Source organism: Scyliorhinus torazame, chromosome 10 (assembly GCF_047496885.1).
Source record: "Scyliorhinus torazame isolate Kashiwa2021f chromosome 10, sScyTor2.1, whole genome shotgun sequence".
In the NCBI taxonomy this organism is placed as follows: domain Eukaryota; kingdom Metazoa; phylum Chordata; class Chondrichthyes; order Carcharhiniformes; family Scyliorhinidae; genus Scyliorhinus; species Scyliorhinus torazame.
The window spans coordinates 180,369,872-180,391,755 of NC_092716.1; the positions used below are offsets into that span (position 1 = coordinate 180,369,872).

At 50.7% G+C, this 21,884-nt stretch overlaps 1 protein-coding gene across 7 annotated transcripts in view; it reads left to right on the forward strand.

Moving 5' to 3' along the window:
- rab3il1 (RAB3A interacting protein (rabin3)-like 1) overlaps positions 1-11,386 on the forward strand; it is a 216,355-nt gene extending 204,969 nt beyond the window's left edge. For all 7 annotated transcript variants that reach the window (XM_072466058.1, XM_072466061.1, XM_072466057.1 and 4 more), the window contains 3 exons: positions 3,804-3,903; positions 5,956-6,022; positions 6,443-11,386. In XM_072466058.1, the coding sequence (XP_072322159.1) occupies positions 3,804-3,903; positions 5,956-6,022; positions 6,443-6,525 (250 nt within the window). In that variant the 3' untranslated portion in view covers positions 6,526-11,386. The remainder of the gene's footprint in view (positions 1-3,803; positions 3,904-5,955; positions 6,023-6,442) is intronic.
- Positions 11,387-21,884: the final 10,498 nt, after the last annotated feature.

Here is a 21,884-nt window from a genome sequence, read left to right on the forward strand (position 1 = left end):
CGCAGCGTGGCATCTTGCCTGCCGGGACCGCCCCCTTTTGACGCGTCATCTGCCTCGTGCGGCCAGTGGGGGCCGCCATTTTGGCAACAATCTTCGACGCCCGCCACGTGCGACTCATGGAGGCCGCTATCTTGGGACCACCCCGCTACCACCGACCAGACCAGCCATCTTCCGCAGCTCAGCTCCGTCACGCTCGACCAGTCCTAGCCCCATCACCTCAAGAACTCCATGATGGCCATCCGGGTCAATGGGCACGAGACGACACGTCTGTTAGACTCCGGGAGCATGGATCGCTTCATTCATCCGGATACGGTAAGGTGCTGCTCCCTTCGGACTTTTCCCGTGTCCCAGACTATCTCCCTAGCTTCCGGATCACACACCTTCCAGGTCTGGGGCTACTGTGTTGCAAACCTTGTGGTACAGGGCGTAGAGTACGCTAACTTCAAACTCTACGTCCTCCCCCATCTCTGCGCTGCCCTGTTACTAGGACTGGACTTCCAGTGTAACCTCCGAAGCCTGACTTTGAAGTTCGGTGGACCTCTGCCCCTTCTCTCCGTCTGTAGCCTCGTGACCCTTAAGGTCGCCCCTCCCTTGCTATTCGCTAACCTCACCCCCGACTATAAGCCCGTCGCCACCAGGAGCAGACGATACCGTGCCCGGGACAAGGCCTTTATCAGGTCGGAGGTCCAGCGACTCCTGCGGGAAGGGATCATTGAGGCTAGTAACAACCCCTGGAGAGCCCAAGTGGTGGTCGTCAGGACTGGGGAGAAACACCGGATGGTCGACGATCAACCGGTACACGCAGCTCGATGCGTACCCTCTTCCCCGCATATCTGACATGGTCAACCAGATTGCACAGTACCGGGTCTTCTCCACATAGACTTGAAGTCCGCGTACCACCAGCTTCCTATCCGCCTGGAGGACTGCCAATGCACTGCCTTCGAGGCAGATGGCCGCCTCTACCACTTCCTCAGGATCCCCTTCGGCGTCACCAATGGGGTCTCGGTCTTCCAGCAAGTGATGGACCGAATGGTTGACCAGTACGGGCTGCGGGCCACGTTCCCGTATCTGGATAATGTCACCATCTGCGGCCATGACCAGCAGGACCACGACGCTAACCTCCAGAAATTCCTCCACACCGCCCAGCTCCTTAATTTAACCTATAATAAGGAGAAATATGTTTTCCGCACAACGCGCCTAGCCATCCTTGGCTACATTGTGGAAAACTGAGTCCTAGGGCCCGACCCCAACCGCATGCGCCCCCTTCTGCAACTACCCCTGCCCCAAGGCCCTGAAGAGATGCCTGGACTTTTTCTCCTATTATGCCCAGTGGGTCCCAATTATGCGGAATAGACCCGCCCACATAGCAAATCCACCATTTCCCCTGACGGCTGAGGCCCACCTGGCCTTCAACCGTATCAAGGCAGATATTGCCAAGGCCACGATGCTCGCAGTAGACGAGTCCATCCTGTTCCAGGTGGAGAGCGATGCGTCTTTGCCTTGGCCGCTACATTCAACCAGGCAGGCCCATGGCTTTCTTCTCCCATACCCTCTATGCTTCTGAAATTCGGCATTCCTCTGTCGAAAAGGAAGTACAAGCCATTGTGGAAGCTGGCCGGCAGGCGATTCACTCTCCTCATTGACCAACGGCCGGTTGCCTTCATGTTCAATAACACACAGCGGGGCAAGATCAAGAATGACCAGATCTTGAGGTGGAGGATCGAACTCTCCAACTATAACTACTACATCTTGTATCGGCCTGGGAAACTCAATGAGCCTCCAGATGCCCTATCCCACGGTACATGTGCCAGTGCACAAGTAGACCGACTTTGGGCCCTCCACAATGACCTCTGTCATCCGGGGGTCACCCGGCTCCTCCATTTCATCAAGGCCCACAACCTGCCTTACTCCACCGAGGAGGTCAGGACAATGACAAGGCACTGCCAAGTCTGCGCGGAGTGCAAACTGCACTTCTATCGGCCAGACAGAGCTCACCTGGTGAAGGCCTCCCGCCCCTTTGAACGCCTCCGTATCGATTTCAAAGGGCCCCTCCCCTCCACTGACCGTAACGTGTACTTCCTCAACATCGTTGACGAGTACTCCCTTTTTCCCTTTGCCATCCCATGCCCTGACATGACCTCTGCCACCGTCATCAAAGCTTTGCACAGTCTCTTCACCTTGTTCGGTTTCCCCACCAATCTCCATAGTGATCGGGGCTCCTCTTTTATGAGTGATGAGCTGCGTCAGTTCCTGCTCAGCAAGGGCATAGCCTCAAGCAGGACGACCAGCTACAACCCCCGGGGAAACGGACAGGTGGAGAGGGAGAACGCGACAGTCTGGAAGACCGTCGTCCTTGCCCTACAGTTTAGAAGTCTCCCGTTGGCAGGAAGTCCTTCCCGATGCGCTCCACTCCATCCGGTCACTTCTGAGACCCCTCATGAACGTTTCTTTGTCTTTCCTAGGAAGTCCACCTCGGGGGTCTCGCTCCCGTCCTGGCTGACAGTCCCAGGGCCCGTCATCCTCTGGAAGCATGCGAGGAGCCAAAGGTCAAATCCCCTGGTCGAGAGGGTTCTGCTCCTCCATGCAAACCCACAGTATGCATACATGGCACACCATGAATCGGCGGCAGGACACTGTCTCCCTCAGGGACTTGGCACCCGCAGGTTCCCCAGCGACTATCACCAACATGCCCACCCCTACACCGTCTACCACCATCACCACCACTCGGCTGCCTCAGGATTTGGTACCAGCAGTTTCCCCAGTGACCATTACCACCACCCCCGTCCCTACACCGTCTCCCTCTCCATCGGCTCATCAGGATGAAGAAGAAGATGACACGCTCCCGGAGTCAAAGGTCTTGACACCCGTGCCCACACCACAGCCGGAACTGAGGCGATCATGGCGGAAGGTTAAAGCTCCTGTCAAACTCAATCTGTGAGTCCACTTCACCCCCACTGGACTTTTTTTTAACAGGGGGTGAATGTGGTGAACCACATTCCACTGTTACTCACTGCTGTATATATTCACTGTTATTGTTTGTTCCATTGTTACTGTTGTTGTTGCTTCTGTTGGCTCCGCCTGTGGCTCCGTCCCTCGTGCTTTTGTATATAGTTGGCTGATCTGTGGCCCTGCCCCCAGTGAGGGATCAGCAGCAGGCAGGCACACATCTGTGTATTAAAGCCACAATTTAGTTCTATAACTCGCTTTGTCTATTATTGATGGTCCACACTCTCCTCGGCCTCCTCTGTTCAAAAGAAAACATTCCCAGCCTGTCCAATCTTGTCTCATAATTGAAATTCTCCAGTCCAGACTTCTCTTCAGTATCCTCTGTAGTGTAACCGTTGGAAGGTGAGCTAAACTATAGAAAACATAGGTTGCCTTTCTTGGTGATCCTAGACCATCACCCCTGGAGCCTGTTTTGAGAGGTACTTTTTATCCTTCACAACTGTCTCCGTATTTGCGTCCTGCCCAGACTAGATAGTGTTGACTCTTTTTAAATGATATACGCACTCCTGCTCACAAGTGTTTTCCTGACCGCAGATTGAGGTGTCAGCAGAGGGCGAGGGAGGGGCGGGGGGGGGGGGTTAAAATGGAAAGGCAGGACAGGAGGAGGATGTATGGCAGTGGGGGGAGTGGGTGTTGGTTATTTATTACGTTGTATAATTTTACTTCTTTCATTTGTTTTGTTTGTTTATTTATGCAAATTTGTGAATAAAATATATATTAAAAAAAAATTGTTATCCTGACAGGAAGTTAACGGGGATCAGTGCTTCACTGCGTGACTCTTTGTTCCCTCTTCGCAGGAAATGTGCACTGAGTGGCCTGCCCAGAACCTGTAAACATCGCATCAAGCTGGGAGACTCGGGAACTTATTTCTACATTTCACCATCCTGCAGGTCCAGGGTATGTAGAAGACGGAAGGAGGAGAGGATTTATAGCACAGTGTCAAAACCACACCCAAGATTTAAAACTCCATTTTCTGCAGGATGTTAAATCTGCCTCATGGGGACCAGAGTCCAATCCAGCCTTGGGTGACTGTCTGAGTGGAGTTTGCATGTTCTTCCGGTGTCTGTGAGGGTTTCCTCCAGGTGCCCTGAGTTTCCTCCCTCAGTCCAAAAATGTGCAAGTTAGGTGGATCGACCATGGTCAACAGGTGGGGTTATGGGGATTGGGCAGGGGTGTGGGCCTAGGTATGGAGCTCTTTTGAAGGTTGGTGCAGACTTGATGGGCCGAATGGCCTCCTTCTGCACTGTAGGGATTCTATGGATAGCTTTGTGTTGCTGACTTAGCAGGCAAAGATTTTGGGGCAGTAAGGCTGAAGAGAATCTTTTTCAAAATGTACTGTATTGCATTCATGAAAGTACATTATGTAAGAGCTAAATTCTCACTTCATAAATTTAATTTCTCCTTTCAGTAGAGTATGTGGCACTCTGAAGGGCCACATGCGCTTACAGGTTGTACTTCCAATATACATTTCCTGTCTCACTTCTGGTGGACCTGTATGCTCAGATTAATTTACTTGTTTAATACTGAGATTTCGCTTTCTGTTTGAGTTGATTTTAATTGGACATTTTGAAGACTGACTGCTGTTCAGATCTCTGTAATGTGTGAGTTTGAATGTGTCCAATGTGCGGGCATGAGGGCTAATGTGTATATTTGAGTTGGCATAGAATGTGTCTCTCTCTCTCCCTGTGTGTACACCACACCCCTGGCCCATCCCACCATTCTAATTTCCTTCCCCATCTCATTCGCATAATGTTCCATCGCAAAACTCGCCGCCAGCTGCTTCAATCTTTAATTTTTCTGGTCACCCGAGATACCTGTCAGCAATATGTTTGCTCCCATTGTAAACCTCGCCTAAACCTCAAGTGGCATTCGTGCATGGCACTTTCACAATCACTTTTTCTCACTTGCCTTGCTTATCTGTCTTTCAAACTAATATCATGGGCTGGATTTGCTGTCTCGGTGCCAGGCAAACTTGTGTCAGGGGATCACACACATAGAAGCAAGGGGACCTTAAATTTCCCACCTGGGGTGAGTGCCTGTGATGGGGGTAGGTAAATGTGTGGGCCTTTCCACCTTAAGGAGCCCTCCAGGATTATAAAAGTGTTTTTAAAATAAAAAGAAATGTTGCCACAGTTGCGTGTAGCAGCATTGGTGATCTGCAATGTGTACTGTGACTCTTGAGCTCATTTATGTCCTTTTGTATATAGTGCCTTTTATTAATTTGATTCTCTCACATGCGTCGTGTTGGGTGTTCCGCTATACAGACGAACCAACACGGTTGCAGATGGTACAACTCTGTTTTATTACTATCAATAACATCATCTGTAAACTTATGACTGTGGTTTGTTCTTTACCCTTTACCCTGTGGACCCAGCCCTTACACTATCTTAGAGAGGCACTCAGCACATGGTGTATGTCTGAGTGTCTTGCTGTGAGCTCTGTGCCCTGAGCTGTCTCCTGCTGGAATGAGCGGGAACTGTGGTGTTCCCCGTTTTATAGTGCGTGTGCTCTTGCTTGTGATTGGCTGTGATGTTGCGTGTGTGTTGATTGGTCCATTGATCTGTCCATCAGTGTGTATGTGTGTTTGCACCATGATGTTTGTCTGAATATCATGACAACGTGGTGAGCCAGTGTTGATGAGGACATCCCCACAAATAGCTATTTCGGATTCTGCCACTGTTGTGTTACTTGAACCCAAGTATTTCACTGCTGATCCTCCCCAATCCCAAGGAAAAAGACAATTTGTATGAAATTTGACAAGGTCAGTCTCTCTAACTTCAGCCGGAAATTTGGCAGACCCCCCCCCCCCCCCCCCCATCCCTCCTCCCCAAGAAACGTCAGGGCAAGGTGTTTTATTGCTTGATCGCATCCAAAATCACTGTCTATGGCTGGGTTTTGTTTCAAATTTTATTAGGAGTGCTTTTAACTGTGCTGCTGTTTCTTTCACAGATTACCGCTGTTTGCAACTTCTTCACATATATCCGTTATATCCAGCAAGGTCTAGTCCGACAAGATGGTAAGACCAACGGTCTTTTCTCCCACTTAAGAACCGAAGGTGAAAGTTTGAGATCAATAGCGAACCTTTTCAACACCTTCCAAGGTTGAAATGGACAGAATAGGGATGCATTGTAAATGCGGCTTTGGAATGAGGCAAAGGGCCACTCTGTTCGGGGACATTTTACATCCACCTCAAAAGAAAATCAGTGGTATCACTAGTGTCCTGGCCAATAGAAAAACATTCTGCATATTATCACCTTGCTGTTTGTGGCAGCTTGATTGGTGCCATTCCCAAGTTGCAACAGTGACCAAGCTCAATACCACTTCCCTTGTTGTAAAGTATTTTGGGATGTCTTGAGGTCATCAACGTCTCCATTAAAATGTAAGTCTGTCTTTTTTAAGTCTGTATTTCTAATTTGCTTTCTTACCTTTTTTGCAGTGGAACAGATGTATTGGGAAGTGATGAAGCTGAGGAAGGAGATGTCTATTGCCAAACTGGGATACTACACGGAGGAGTCTTAGTGTCCAGGTTAATGCCCCAGATATGGGACTAAACTGCCATGCAAGGGGCTATTCACTTTCACAATGGATTTAAACAATATGGAAAAAAATGCCATCTAGAAACAAACACGAGAGCCTTTGCTTCCATGAAGAGCTGGAAACGAGCAGGAAATGTGATAATGTGCTCCGGATGAATGATTAACGGCCGACACAGCCTGGGCTGTGTTTATAGGTTTTTTAAAAAGTTGACTAACGAGGAGAGACTATGGATGATATAGAGGGTCACGTTAGCCATTGATCAAAGCTTCTGAAACTTTGATCTATATTGCAACAGCCAAGAATTGTAAACCTCCACAACTCGGCCTTTGTGTCTAATAGGCCTCAGTGGCTTAATGTTTTGTTTAACTGGCGTAAGATCGAGAAAAGAAGCTGATAGGGGATAATTTGAAGGAAGAATAAGTTTCTTTCACTGTAACATTAGCAGTGAAGCATTGGGTTTCCAATTGGGCATTAGGCCCAGCTACGATTGGTCCATGAGGCATTAATTCACCAGCTTATTTTAAAAGGCTGAAGGCTGTAGGCAGGGTGAGTGTTAAGTGTTGGCTGAATTAGTCCTGCTACTTCATGGCAGCAATGATGATGGGGCAGGGACATGGGCAGTGCAAGGTGGAAATGTAGAGAAACCCTACCTTGTATAGATTCTGGAAACCCACCTGCCCCCACAAAGCTGTCCCTCAGCAAAATGCAACCGCTTCAGGAGGCCAAAGGAGGGGAAGAATTTGAGAGTTGGTGGGAGGGGGGTGATTTTAAAAAAAAAAAAAAAAAAAAAAAAAAATGTTTTCAAAAAGTTCTATGGACCAATTGTACTAGTGAGCGTGCAGTTAATTACAGGGTGCCCCCGTTCCTGAAGTTTGCTGTAAAGCCATGCCACATGAGGTTGTCTATCACCATCACGAATCATTGCGATTGCCACCATGGTTTCTGTTAGATCCTCCAACTTTCAGTATTTCACATTGTTCCTTTACATGGTCCCACACTCTTACCTTCAGCTGTCTATACTGTCATCTCGCCCAGCTGAGAGCCACCTTGACCTATTGGAATGTTCACATTCACTGTTACCATACACACAACACTCCACTCCATTTTAACACTTGGTCATTCTAAAGCAGCTGATACTCACGTCTTTCGGGTGTCCCTGAAGCGTAGACTCTGTGTCTATTCTTTTGTAGGTCTTGACACTGTACAGTGTGACCTTGCACACAGTCCTGTTCACATTCCATAGTACATCTCTCTTCTCCCGCATTGGTGATCTTAATCTTTCAAACAGGAGAACATTGTTTCTTCTTGTGTTCTTGCACTCGACTCCCCCCCACCCCTCCAAATTTGCTGGATGCACCATCTCCTTGGTAGCCCGTCTCCTCAGCAATAAATGTGACATGTCATGTATCCAAATGCCTCATTGTCATGCACAGAATCCTGAGAATGGGAGCCAATATTTTACCAAGAGTTTCAGTTTTTAATCTTTGATTCCAAAGTGGCTTGAGCCAGATATCATTCGTTTACATGTTTAACTTGTACTAGACTATTATAATCACTACGAAATTCCTTATAATCCATACGTTACTATTAAAGGAGCACTGTCAAATGTTTGGCAAGCCTTGTCTAAAAATAATTTGTGCCAATTTTCTCCCCGTCTCCTCTTGTCTTCAAGGTGCTGGTTCTTGCCAAGATGCAAAGGCATCGGCTGCCCTCCAGTATTTGGCCTAACTGGCTGCTCTCTTCAGCATGCTGCCAGGTTGTTCAAACCTGGGAACTATTACCGAAGAACCTGATCTCCTCTCCATAACCACAGATATATGATTCAGGAGGGGTCACTGGATATGAATCAGAAGGGGGCACCCTTGACTCTTTGTCCCCCTCCTGGCTGGGCTGAAACACAGCGGGCGGGATTCTCCATTGGCTGATGCGGAAATCGGGAACCGCGATTGGGCGGAGAATATGTTCCAACGCTGAATTGCGGCGGGCGCCAATTTGCCGCCAAATCATAATTATCCGACACTTCGACAGCGGTGTCAGTGCAGTCCGGAACGCACATACAGTAAACACCGTTTGCATTTCATTAGTAGGCCGAGTCCCCGATGGCATGGTTCACTTATTTTAAAAATCGTGAAACTGGTGTCGTGGCTGATCGGGGCGAGAGAGGAGGCACGACTGTGGGATGCCGGGCCGGACACTGGGGTGGGTGCCCCTGCCAGAGCTGGAGGGTGACGGGGGAATGGGCCGAGTGGCAGAGGCGACCCCCCCATCCCGGAAGGAACTGGCAGTGTCCAGACACTGACCACTATTGCCGTGACCTGCGAGGCAGGCATCTTGCTGTGCACCCAACTGACCACTCACCTTGGACCCTGGTTCTGCAGAGTGACACTGACCGTATGCGTGCCCCCATCCCCGCACCCCATCCTCTGCCATAACTGCCCCCCCCTGGTCGCCACCCACTGGTGGGGCATCAGGCAGCCCACCCAGAGCAATTCCCAGGGTAGCCGGGCGGGGCTGAGGAGCGTACTGCTGGCATAGGCAAGATCAGCCGACGGTACCCCTGGCATGAGGGACTGGTGCCAAGGCCAGAGTCCCCACAGTGCTAGGCTGCGCCACATCATCTATTTATTGTGCCATCACCTTCGTGACTGTGTCACATCAGCCAGTGACTGGGCCATCTCCCTCTGGAACTGAGCCACCTCCCTTTGTGTCTGTGCCATGTTGGCCAGTGCCTGGGCAATGCCGCCGACGTTCCCAACCATGGTCTGCTGTGACTGGCCTACGCTCAGTAGCGCTGCTGCGATTTCCAGGTAGAACATGGCTGCCTGCGCGGCGGCAACCCTGTCCTGGGCCTTGGCCAGTGCCTGCACAGAATGCCCCGGGTCTTGGAAGTGCTGATCCATAACCAAAACCGTCGCCCCCAAGGCCTCCACCTGTGCAATGTTGGCCTGGGTGGCACGTATTTTCGGCACCATCACCTCCTGTACATGGTTGGACTCCTTCACCTCCACCTGCAGGTTCTGGATGATCGCCGACAATCCATCATGTAGTCCCTGGCTCTTGTGAATGTATCTCCACAATCGATGGGACTGTCGTGCCAGAAGCCCAAAACTTGTCTTGAATTCAGCTAGTTCCTGGGGTCGGGCTGCCCTCCGAACGTCCGCCCCTCGAGAGTTCCTACCTCCACCTGATGTATCAGAGCAGCTTTGTGGTGCACGTCAGATACAGTGTCCCAGGAGCTTCTTCACTAAAGTGCCCAACCAAGGTGAGTGTCTCTGGGATGGTGGAGGGTGTTGGAGACAGCTGTGACGGGAAATCAGTGTCAACATCGGACTCTAGCTCCAGGGTTGGGGGGGGGGGGGGCACAAAATGACAGTGTGAGACAGTCCGACACACCGAGCCCAGGGTGTGGGTAGCTGGTGGCCTCATTGGCCATGGTGGCTGGTATGGATTCCAGCATGTGGTGCAGGATGGGGGTTCAGCCGCCCGCTGGGTTGTGGGGGGAGGGGCGATACGGGTACAGGTATGTAGGTTGGGGGTTAGTGCTGGGGGCACAATGCTGCCTACTCACCCTGGCCGCCATGAGGAGGTTGTGTAGTTTTGCCCGGCACTGCTGGCTAGTCCGGATAGTGTTGCTGACGGTGCTGACCACCTCTGCCACCTGCACCCAGGCACGATGAACGGCGGCGGCTGGCCGCCTCCTTCCCGGGCCGGGGTACAGGGTCAACCGCTTTCCTCCACCGTATCCAGATAGGTCTCAAACTCGGCGTCGGTGAATCTCGTCTTTGTGCCATCTTGTTGGCTGGGATGGGGGGAGTGAAGTGTGTATATGTGGCTGCAGCTTGTCAGCCTCCTGAGTGTCAATCACCGACCCGGTGTTTTTCATTGGAATGGATTGTGCTAGCCTCTCAATGGTAGCTGAATCGGTTCAGGTGCGGCGCAATGTTTGTTGTCGTGGATGTCCACGGATCCTGCGCCGGCGTCAACTTTGGTCTGGATTCTCCGATTTTTTTCCGGAGAATGTGTCTAGTTTTACGATAAAAATGTCGGCGGTGCCCCCACACCCCCAATGCTCCGTCCAGTGGGGGCCTAGCAGCTGCACCATGTAAAACACACGGTGTTCCTGACAGAACCGGACGGAGAATTGCGGGGTCCATGGCCGCGCATGCGCATGGCGACGCCCTGCAGCGGTCACGCCGTACAACATGGTGCCGGCCACACGCGGATACGCCCTGCCAGATAGCGCTCCCCCCCCCCCCCCCCGCCAGCAGAACGCGCCTACTGTGGCGGCGCTGGACACAGTCCCCAGCTGCCACGCGAGGTTGATGCAAACACAAGTGATCCACACCATCGGGAAGTCACCCCCCATTGGGGAGGGCCTACGGGTGATGTGGTGTACTTGTATCTACTTGAGTTATTGGGGAAAAAAATTTTGTTTAGAAATACACTGACATAAATCACATCATAGTAATAACATGTTTAGTTCTGTGAGAAATTAGCCTGCCAACCATGACATAGTATTCTCCGAGCTCTACCCGATCCCTACTTCCCTCTCTATCCCTTGCAAAAGAAAAGTGTTTGCCAAACACCTTTCCTAAAGGCAATGCTCCTTTAAACTGCATGGTGCATGCTTAACTTTTCAAAAATTGACTTTTTTCAGGTATCATTAATTCCAATGTTTATTGTGGAGAATTGTCTCCATTTGTCAATGTAATGGCTATTTGGACCTCGCCCTGAAAACCAGTTTCGGAGTTTTCCTTCTATTGTTTGAACTGACTGCACTGTTCTAAAAATGCCTAATACATTTCTACAGTGTGTGAAATAAATACGAATTAAAAACTGACAACTTGCTCCTTCTAAATGAACAGTAATGTTGGTGATGGGCATTGTTTTGGAAAAAAAATGTTTTCTTCCACATAGTAAGATAATGTAGACTGAAATTTAATTTGGGACTCTGCATGGTTTATATATAGAATAAGACGTAGGAGCAGAATTAGGCCACTCGGCCCTTCGAGTCTGCTCCGCCATTCAATCATCGCTGATATTTCTCATCCCCATTCTCCTGCCTTCTCCCCATAACCCCTTAACCAATCTATCTCTGTCTTAAAGACACTCAATGATTTGGCCTCTACAACCTTCTGCGGCAAAGAGTTCCACAGATTCGCCACCCTCTGGCTGAAGAAATTCCTCTTCATCTCTGTTTTAAAGGATCGTTCCTTTCGTCTGAGATGGTGTCCTCTGGTTCTAGGTTTTCCTACAAGTGGAAGCATTCTCTCCACGTCCACTCTATCCAGGCATCACAGTATCCTGTAAGTTTCAATAAGTTCCCCCCCGATCCTTCTAAACTCCAATGAGTACAGACCCAGAGTCCTCAACCGTTCCTCATACGACAAGTTCTTCATTCCAGGGATCATTCTTGTGAACCTCCTCTGGACCCTTTCCAAGGCCAGCACACCCTTCCTTAGATACGGGGCTCAAAACTGCTCACAATACTCCAAATGGGGTTTGATCAGCGCCTTATACAGCCTCAGAAGTACCTCCCTGGTCTTGTATTTTAACCCTCTTGACATGAATGCTAACAGTGCATTTGCCTTCTTAACTGCTGACTGAACCTGCACGTTAACCTTAAGAGAATCGTAAGCAAGGACTCCCAAGTCCCCTTGTGCTTCTGATTTCCTAAGCATTTCGCCATTTAGAAAATAGTCTATGCCAAAATTCCTCCTTCCAAAGTGCATAACCTCACACTTTTCCACATTGTATTTCATTTGCCACTTCATTGCCCACTCTCCTAGCTTGTCCAAATCTTTCTGCAGCCCCCTTGCTTTCTCAATACTACCTGTCCCCCTACCGATCTTTGTATCATCTGCAAACTTAAAACAGTGCCTTCAGTTCCTTCTTCCAGATCATTAATGTATATTGTGAAAAGTTGTGGTCCCAGCACAGACCCCTGAGGCACACCACTAGTCACCGGCTGCCATCCTGAAAAAGACCCCTTTATCCCCACTGTCTGCCTTCTGCCAGTCAGCCAATCCTCTCTCCATGCCAGAATCCATGGGCTTTTAAACTTATTTAACAGTCTCCTATGCGGTACCTTGTCAAAGGCTTTCTGGAAATCTAAATAAATCACGTCCACTGGTTCTCCTTTGTCTAACTTCCTTGTTACCTCAAAGAACTCTAACAGATTTGTCAGACACAACCTCCCTTTAACAAATCCATGCTGACTCAGTCATTTTACCATGCACTTCCAAGTACTTCGCGATCTCATCTTTAATAACAGACTCTAAAATCTTACCAATGACCGAAGTCAGGCTAACCGGCCTATAATTTCCTGTCTTCTGCCTCCCTCCCTTCTTAAACAGTGGTGTTACATTAGCCGCTTTCCAGTCCTTCCTGCATCCAGTGATTCCTGAAAGATCATCACCAATGTCTCCACAATCTCCTCCGCTATCTCCTTTAGAACCCTGGGGTGTAGTCCATCAGGTCCAGGTGACTTATCCACCTTCAGACCTTTCAGTTTCCCCAGAACCTTCTCCTTAGTAATGGTCACTGCACTCACCTCTGCCCCCTGGTTCTCCTGGAGCTCTGGTATCCCACTGGTATCTTCCACTTATGCAAAGTAACTATTCAGTTCGTCTGCCAATTCTTTGTTTCCTATTATTACTTCTCCAGCCACGTTTTCCAGTGGTCCAATGTCTATTTTTGCCTCCCTCTTACCTTTTATATATTGGAAAAAGAATAATGGAAACCTGGAAACGAAATGGGGAAGAGAAGAAAAATCAAGGACACAAATACGCCATGCTTCCTTTCCAAGCTAATCCTTCTAGTATTACTATTTTCCCTTTGTAAAATAATGGACATTTCTAATATTAGCCTGGCACCATGTTTGCATGTGCAATCTTCTTCTCTTCCATCTGCTAGTTTTCTGATATCCCAAGGCCAATTGTAACTCTTATGATGGGTGAGGTGGCTATTGGCATTGTTAAAGTTGGTGAGTTCCACTTATTGTTCTGGGGCATTCTACTGGGTGATCCTGGTGCCTACCTGAATCGGGCAGGAGCTTCCTTACTGTGTGCAGGCTGGGGACCCAGGAAGTATGTTGAATGTTGATGCAAATCAGAGGACCAGCTAGGCAGAACCTGTGCATGCACAATCTTCCAGTTTGAAACCGAAGGCGAAGAGCAGGGCTTCCTAAATTATGGGTCAGGTGAAAGGTCTGAGGCAGTGATGGTTGCTGTGGCGATCGGACTGATTTTTTTTTTTTCTGACGTCTGAGATACAAGACCCTTTTAAATCCTTGTTTTTTGGTGGGTGTGGCCTAATGTGTTGCTCTTGAGACCCATTTGCTGCAGGGAAAACATGCCTGAAGATGGGTGTTTTGAGCTTTTTATTAGGACAAACCCTCTTTCATGAGGGAGAAGTTCCTCTACTCCACCCCCCATAACATTAATATTTGAGCGTCAAAGTCTGGGTATAAGCAAAAAATAAGAAATTTGAGAAGAGCTGGTGAAGAGGAAGAAACAAAAAATGTAAATGATTGTTGTAGGTCCAGGAAGGGCAGCTATGCTCTGCACTCCAATGTGAACCACTGCCAAACAATTCTGCTGCCACTCCGACGTTCCTGCCTATCGCCTGGGTCAGCCCGCTATCCACCTGACATTCCAGGTTACAAACTGCAGCATGTTGCTCATTCAGGGCAGGCTGCTCACTGGCAGCATGGTGGACAGTGCAGACTCTCAATTGGACTGGGTGTCCTGTGAGCAGGCATCTTCAAACCCCCCCACCCCTACCTCCACCCAACAGCTTGTCAATCCATGTCTATAGTTAAAATTCATCCTGATCAGTCGTCATTTGTTGGAGCACTGTTGGTGTCTAATCTTTTATTTTTATAAAAAAAAAACAATTTTATTCAAAATTTTTCAAATAATTTTTACAAATCACTACAAAAAGAAAACAACAAAAAGCATGGTAATAATTAAGAAAACAACTTGACAAATGAGCAAAACAAGGTGGGGTATCTGCCCTTTACAAATAAAATCTATCCACCACCCCTACCACCTGCTGGTTTGCTGCTGCTGCTGACCTCCACCTAACGTTCCGCGAGAAAGTCGAGGAACGGTTGCCACCGTCTGGAGAACCCCTGCAAGGACACTCGCAAGGCAAACATTGTCCTCTCCAACCAGAGAAATCCCGCCATGGCACTGACCCAAGCCTCTACACTTGGGGGTTTCGCGTCCCTCCACATTAACAAGAGCCTTCTCCGGGCTACCAAGGAGGCAAATGCCAGAACTCCGGCCTCTTTCGACTCCTGCACTCCCGGATCGTCTGAAGCCCCAAATATCGCTGTTCCCCAGCTCAGTTTTACCCGAGTGTCCAAGACCTTGGACATAGCCTTTGCAAAGACTTTCCAAAATTCTGTAAGTGCTGGGCATGCCCAGAACATATGGACATGATTCGCTGGGCTCCCTGAACATCTCACACACCTGTCCTCTACCCCAAAGAACTTACTCATTCTAGCCACTGCCATGTGCGCCCGGTGCAAGATAAGGAGGAATTGACCCTGCCCAGGGTGCCAGCCCACAGGCCCTCATGTAGCTCCTCACCCAGCTCCTCCTCCCACTTGCCCTTCAGCTCTTCCACCGAGGCCTCCTCCGCTTCCTGCAGCTCCGCGTATATGTCCAATACCTTGCCATCCCTTACCCACACGCCCGAGACCACCCTATCCTGTATCCTCCGGGCAGGTAGCAGCGGGAATTTCCCTACCTGCTTTCTCACAAACGCCCGAACCTGTATGTACCTAAAGGTATTCCCTGGGGGCAACCCAAATTTCTCCTCCAGCGCCCTCAGACTAGCAAAAGTCCCATCGATAAACAAGTCCCCCATCCTTTTGATACCCGCTCTGTGCCAGCTTAGGAACCCACCATCTATTCTACCTGGAACAAACCTGTGATTGTTCCGTATCGGGGTCCAGACTGAAACCCTTGCCTCCCCCTTCTGCCGTCTCCACTGACCGCCAGATCCTCAATGTCGCCACCACCACCCGGCTCGTGGTATACCGTGTCGGCGGGAGCAGCAGCGGAGCTGTTATCAATGCCCCCAGGCTAGTATCCCTGCAAGACGCCACCTCCAACCGCTTCCATGCCGCCCCCCCTTCCTCTACTACCCACTTCCGAATCATGGATATATTCGCTGCCCAATAATAGCTGCAAAAGTTCGGCAGCGTCAGCCACCCCCACCCCGACTACGCTCTAAGAACATTCTCTTAACACGTGGGGTCTTGTTTGCCCACACAAATCCCGTAATCTGTTTACCCGCTTGAAAAAGGACTTGGGGATGAGGATGGGAAGGCACTGGAAGATGAGCAAGAACCTGGGGAGGACCGTCATCTTTACGGACTGCACCCTGCCTGCCAGGGAAAGCGGCAGCATGTCCCACCTCTTAAAGTCCTCCTCCATCTGATCCACCAGCCGCGCTAAATTGAGCTTGTGCAGGACATCCCAACTCTTAGCCACCTGAATGCCCAAGTAGCGAAAGCTCCTCTCCACCATCTTGAGCGGTAGCTCTCCCAGTCTCCCTGGCCCCTCGCATGTATCACAAAAAGCTCGCTTTTCCCAACATTCAGCATATACCCCGAAAAGTCACCGAAATCTCTAAGGATCTGCATGACCTCCCCCATCCCCTCCACCGGATCCGCAATGTACAGGAACAGGTCATCCGCATACAGTGAAACCCGTGCTTCCCCCCCCCCCCCCCGCCGAACCAGTCCCCTCCAGTTTCTGGTCTCCCTCAATGCCATGGCCAGCGGCTCGATTGCCAGGGCAAACAGCAGGGGGGTCAGGGGGCATCCCTGCCTCGTTCCTCGATGTGACCGAAAGTACTCCGATCGCAGCCGATTCGTCGACACACTCGCTACCAGGGCCTGATACAACAATTTAACCCACCCTATAAATTCCTCTCCAAACCAAATCTGCCAAACACTTCCCACAGGTACTCCCACTCCACCCGGTCAAAGGCTTTCTCCGGGTCCATTGCCACCACCACTTCTGCATCCCCCCCTTCCGAGGGCATCATGATCACATTCAGGAGCCTCCGCACATTTGTGTTCAACTGCCTGCCCTTCACAAACCCCGTCTGATCCTCATTGATCACTCCCGGGACACAGTCCTCAATCCTAGTGGCCAAGATCGTGGCCAACAGTTTGGCATCTACATGTAGGAGCGAAATCGGCCTATAGGAGCCACATTGCAACGGGTCCTTCTCACTTAAGGATAAGTGAGATCAGAGCCTGCGACATCGCCGGGGGAAGGGTTCCCTTTTCCTTAGCACCGTTAAAAGTTCTCAACAATAGCGGACCCAACAGCTCTGAGAATTTCCTGTAAAATTCTACGGTATACCCATCCGGTCCCGGGGCCTTGCCCGAATGCATACCCTCCTACACCTTAACCAATTCTCCATCTCAATCGGGGCCCCCAATCCCTCTACACGCCCCTTCTCCACCTTATGGAACCTCAGTTGGTCCAGGAATTGTTCCCCCCCCACCTCCCCTTCCCACTCCGGGGTTTCTGACTCATACAATTTGCCATAAAAGTCCTTGAAGACCTCGTTGATCCTTGCCAAGTTCAGCACTGCGGTACCCCCCTTTCCCTAATACCCCCAATTTCCCTGGCCGCCTTCTCCCCATACTCATACACCCCTCCTTGTACCTTCCTCAACTGAGCCTCAGCCTTCCCGTGATAAGCAAGTCAAACTCCACCTGCAGACTCCGGCACTCCTTTAACAACCCCTCGGGGGATTCCGCATACCTCCTGTCCACCCTAAGTATCTCCCCCACCAACCTCTCCCTCTCCATCCTGTCTCACTTCTCCCTGTGGGCCCTGACTGAAATTATCTCCCCCCTGATAACTGCCTTCAGCGCCTCCCAGACCACACTCACCGAAACCTCCCCATTATCATTGGTCTCCATATAGCTTTGGATACACCGCCGAATCCGCCCACAGATCTCCTCGTCCGCCATTAGTCCTACGTCCAGTCTCCACAGAGGGCGTTGGCCTCGCCCCTCCCCCAGCCCCAACTCCACCCAGTGCGGGGCATGGTCTGAGATCGCAATGGCCGAGTACTCCGCCCTCTCCACTCTCTGAATCAGCGCCCTGCTCACCACGAAAAAATCAATCCGCGAGTATGCCTTGTGCACATGGGAGAAGAAAGAAAACTCCTTCGCCCTTGGCCTGGCAAATCTCCACGGGTCCACTCGCCCCATCTGGTCCATGAACCCCCTCAGGACCTTGGCCGCTGCCGGCCTCTTGTCCGATCTCTACCTAGACCGGTCCAGTGCTGGGTCCAGGACCGTATTGAAGTCCCCACCCCCATTATCAAACTGCTTGACTCCAAATCCGGAATCCTACTCAACATCCGCTTCATGAACCCTGCATCGTCCCAGTTCGGAGCATACACATTCACTAGCACCACCCGGGCCCCCTGCAACCTGCCACTCACCATAACATATCGACCCCCTTTATCCGCCACAATTCCCGCCGCGTCAAATGCCACCCGCATGCTCACCAAAATTGCGACCCCTCCCTGTTCTTCGCATCCAGCCCTGAGTGGAAAACCTGTCCCACCCATCCTTTCCTCAGCCTGGTTTGATCCGCAATCTTCAGGTGTGTTTCTTGTAGCATGGCTACTTCTGCCTTTAGCCCCCTTAAGTGCGAAAACACACGGGCCCTCTTGACCAGCCCATTCAGGTCTCTCCCGTTCCACGTGATCAGCCTGGTCGGGGGGCTAATTACCACCCCCTCCCCCCCCCCCCCCCCCCCCTGCTGACTAGCCATATTTTTTAGTCCAGCCACGTGCCCGCACCTCCCGCACACTCCAGCCCCCCAGCCGGAGGCTCCCCGTCCCGACTCTCCCCTTTAAAATCGATTCTCCTTCAGTCAGCAAAGCAGCATCCCAGAACCCCCCCTCAACCCCCTCCACCCCAGTCAAGCATCCGCTTAACCCCCCCCATTGCACTCCTGCAAGTCAGCTGACTCATGCTGACCCCGGCCGCTCCCGCCTCCACCTCCAATCCCGCTGTCTGCTCCCCTTACGAATCTCCAACCCCCCCCACCACCACCAAGTGTGTACAGAGAAAGAAGAAAAAAAACAAGGCACAATACTCTCAAACCCCCTAGCTTCGGGTACTACCCCCACCATTGAGTGGATAAACTGCTCTCCCTGTCTGGGCCAACCCCACCACCTGTGACGCAGCTCTTTCCAACTGCGACCTTGCCCAAAACCTTGAGGGCCCAGGGCAAAGGGGGTAACAAAAACACAAGAGAACACGGGGAAAACCCCAACATAACACCCCCCCCCGTCGCCACCCCACCAGCAACCCCCACAACATACTGCAGTCCATTAACTCGAGTTCAGCTTCTCATTCTTGATGAAAGTCCACGCCTCATCCGTCGTGTCGAAATAGTGGTGCCGTTCCTGATATGTAACCCACAGCCTCGCCGGTTGTAACAGCCCGAACTTCACCCCTTTGCTGTGGAGGACCGCCTTGGCCCGGTTGAGTCCCGCACGCTTCTTGGCCAGCTCTGCACTCCAGTCCTGATAGATACGGATCTCGGTGTTCTCCCACTTGCTGCTCCGCTCCTTCTTCGCCCATCGCAGGACACACTCCTTATCGGTGAAGCGGTGGAATCTTACCACCATCGCTCTCGGCGGCTCATTCGCCCGAGGCCTCCTTGCCAGGACTCTGTGCACCCCATCCAGCTCCAGGGGCCGCGGGAAAGCCCCCGTGCCCATCAGTGTACCCAGTATTGTGGTCACATACCCCCCAGCATCCGACCCCTCCATGCCTTTGGGGAGACCCAGAATCCGCAGGTTCTGCCTCTTTGACCTATTCTCCAGGTCTTCCAGCTTCTCCTGTCATTTTTTGTGCAGCGCCTCGTGCGCCTCCACTCTAACCGCCAGGCCCAAAATCTCATCTTCGTTATCAGAGGCCTTCTGCTGCACCTCCTTTATTGCCGTCCCCTGCATCTTCTGGGTCTACACCAACCTCTCAATCGACGCCTTCATAGGGGCCAACATCTCCGCCTTTAACTCCGTCAGGCAGCTTCTCAAAAACTCCTGCTGCTCCCATGACCACTGGGCCCACGCTGCCTGATCCCTGCCAGCCGCCATCTTGTTTTTCACGCCATTTCTCCTCTCTTCTCCAAAGCCGCTTTTTTGATCGCCCCACTCCTGGTCCACTCCATACAGCACTGGGGGGCCCTCACTGTTTCTTTCCCACACCGGGAATCGCCGTCAAAGTGCCGCTGGGGCTCCGTAAAAGCGCCTAAAAGTCCATTATCGGCGGGAGCTGCTGACCGTGCGACCTACCTAGGCATAGCCCCAACCGGAAGTCCCAATCTTTTATTCTTTCAACCAAGACGCATGTCACCTGATGCCCATGTTCTGTTACACTCAATAGGCCTGATCGTGGCAGGGCAGGTTGTGTAGGCCGGGGTTTTCGGGGGTGATTTGGGGAGGAACTTTGTTTGTTTGATGGTGTAAGAGTCCCACATAAAAGGATTACCCAGTAAGTATAAAATCAGGCAGCAGAAAAACTTTTATAAGACTCCACCGGAAACCCATCTGGCTCTGGTTCCTTACCCGTTTGCATCTTCCTTATCGCCCCCCGAACCTCAATCCCCACTGGCTCCTCCAGCCTTGGCCTCTCCTCCTCACCTACTCTGACACTCCAATCCCCCCAAAAGTCTCTCATATCCGCCTCATTCCCCAGGGCTCCAACCTGTACAGCTTTTCATAAAACTCCTCAAACGCCTTGTTCACCTACTTTGGTGCCACCACCAGCTCCCCTGCACCATCCCAGACCTGAACAATCTCTAATGCGGCCGTCTGCCGGTAGAGCTGGCCTGCCGACAAGACCGGGCTTTTTCCTATACTCATGTACTGCCTGCCTCTACTTCTGTACCGCTTTCCGAGTGAACAGAAGGTCAAACTTTGCCTGCAATTCCTTTCTACTCACCAGATTTTCTGGAGTGGGCTTCTCCACATACTTCCCATCCACTTCCAAGATTTATTCTATCGGCCGTTGCTGATCCTCTCTTGCCTCCCTATGCACCTGAGCCTTATACGTGATGATCTCGCTCCTTACCACCGCCTTCAGTGCCTCCCAAACCATGGAAGGTGAGACCTACCCATTCATTTTGTTATGGGCGAGGTGTTTTCAGAACCCCAAAATGTATCATGGAGTTCAACCAACCTCCCCTTTAATGGATTGTTGCTTTTGAAGCACACGGCTTGTTCCCCAGTTGTGATATTACAATCATGGACACAGTGTAGCCACCTGGGTTGGCCAATTCCCGACGTAAAATGGAGAACAGCAAAGGCTGTAGGGAAATACAGCCAACAGAGGCAGAAACTAGCAGGTGCAAGTTTACTGTGTATTAAACACTGCAAAAGCCCAGACAGCATCGATACAAGCAGCCATCTGCATAATAATGTAGCAGCCATCTACATACGAATGAGCGACCCCCGGGAACAATCGAAACATTTGGGATAAACCAGGCCAAGCCAGACTCCTCGGCGCCAGCAGGAGCCAACACAAAAGAGGTTAACGGACACCTCAAGACCGCCCATCGATCAGGGAACCGCTCCAGTATTGGAGAAATCGAACCAAGCGATTGGAACAAAGTCCAATCACTTGGAACCAGGTACAGGGTCAGCCTCAAAAGGCGGGAAGCCCCTGGGGACTATAAAGTTAAGCCCCCAAGTTCAAATCGTCCTTCTTGACCGGGTCACTCAGCAACGCGAACCAACCCTTGACAGTGACTGGTGCAGCTGCCGCCAAGAGACAGTAAGTCTTAAGTCAACGTTCGCTACGAGATAGGCGCTCCTAGCTACCAATCCATACCAACTTTGAATCCCGCAGACTCAGAACCCGAACAAAAGGCCATTTGTTCCCCTGACCTGGTGGGCCAGTCCGAAGCTAAATATAGGCCTGTTAGTCATAGAAGTAGCTTAGAAGTAGAATTTATGCATGAGAAGCGATTTACTGTGTATAATAAATATGCTTTCTTTTGAATCGTACTAATTGGTGTATTGAGTTATTGATCAGTACTTGAACTTGAACCTGGTGGCGGTTTCATAAAGATACCTGGCAACTCGAGAGCAAAGGTTATAAAACAGAGCCAATTGAACCAACCAAAAGTTAGCAACAACGTGGCTTTTAACAAAAAACAATGTTTATTCCATGAACTCAACTTAGCCTTTTAAATAAACATTGGATCCCTTAACACCCCTTACTTCAAAGATGACCCTGAAAATAAAACAACACAAAATAATCCCTCAAAATGTTCCTT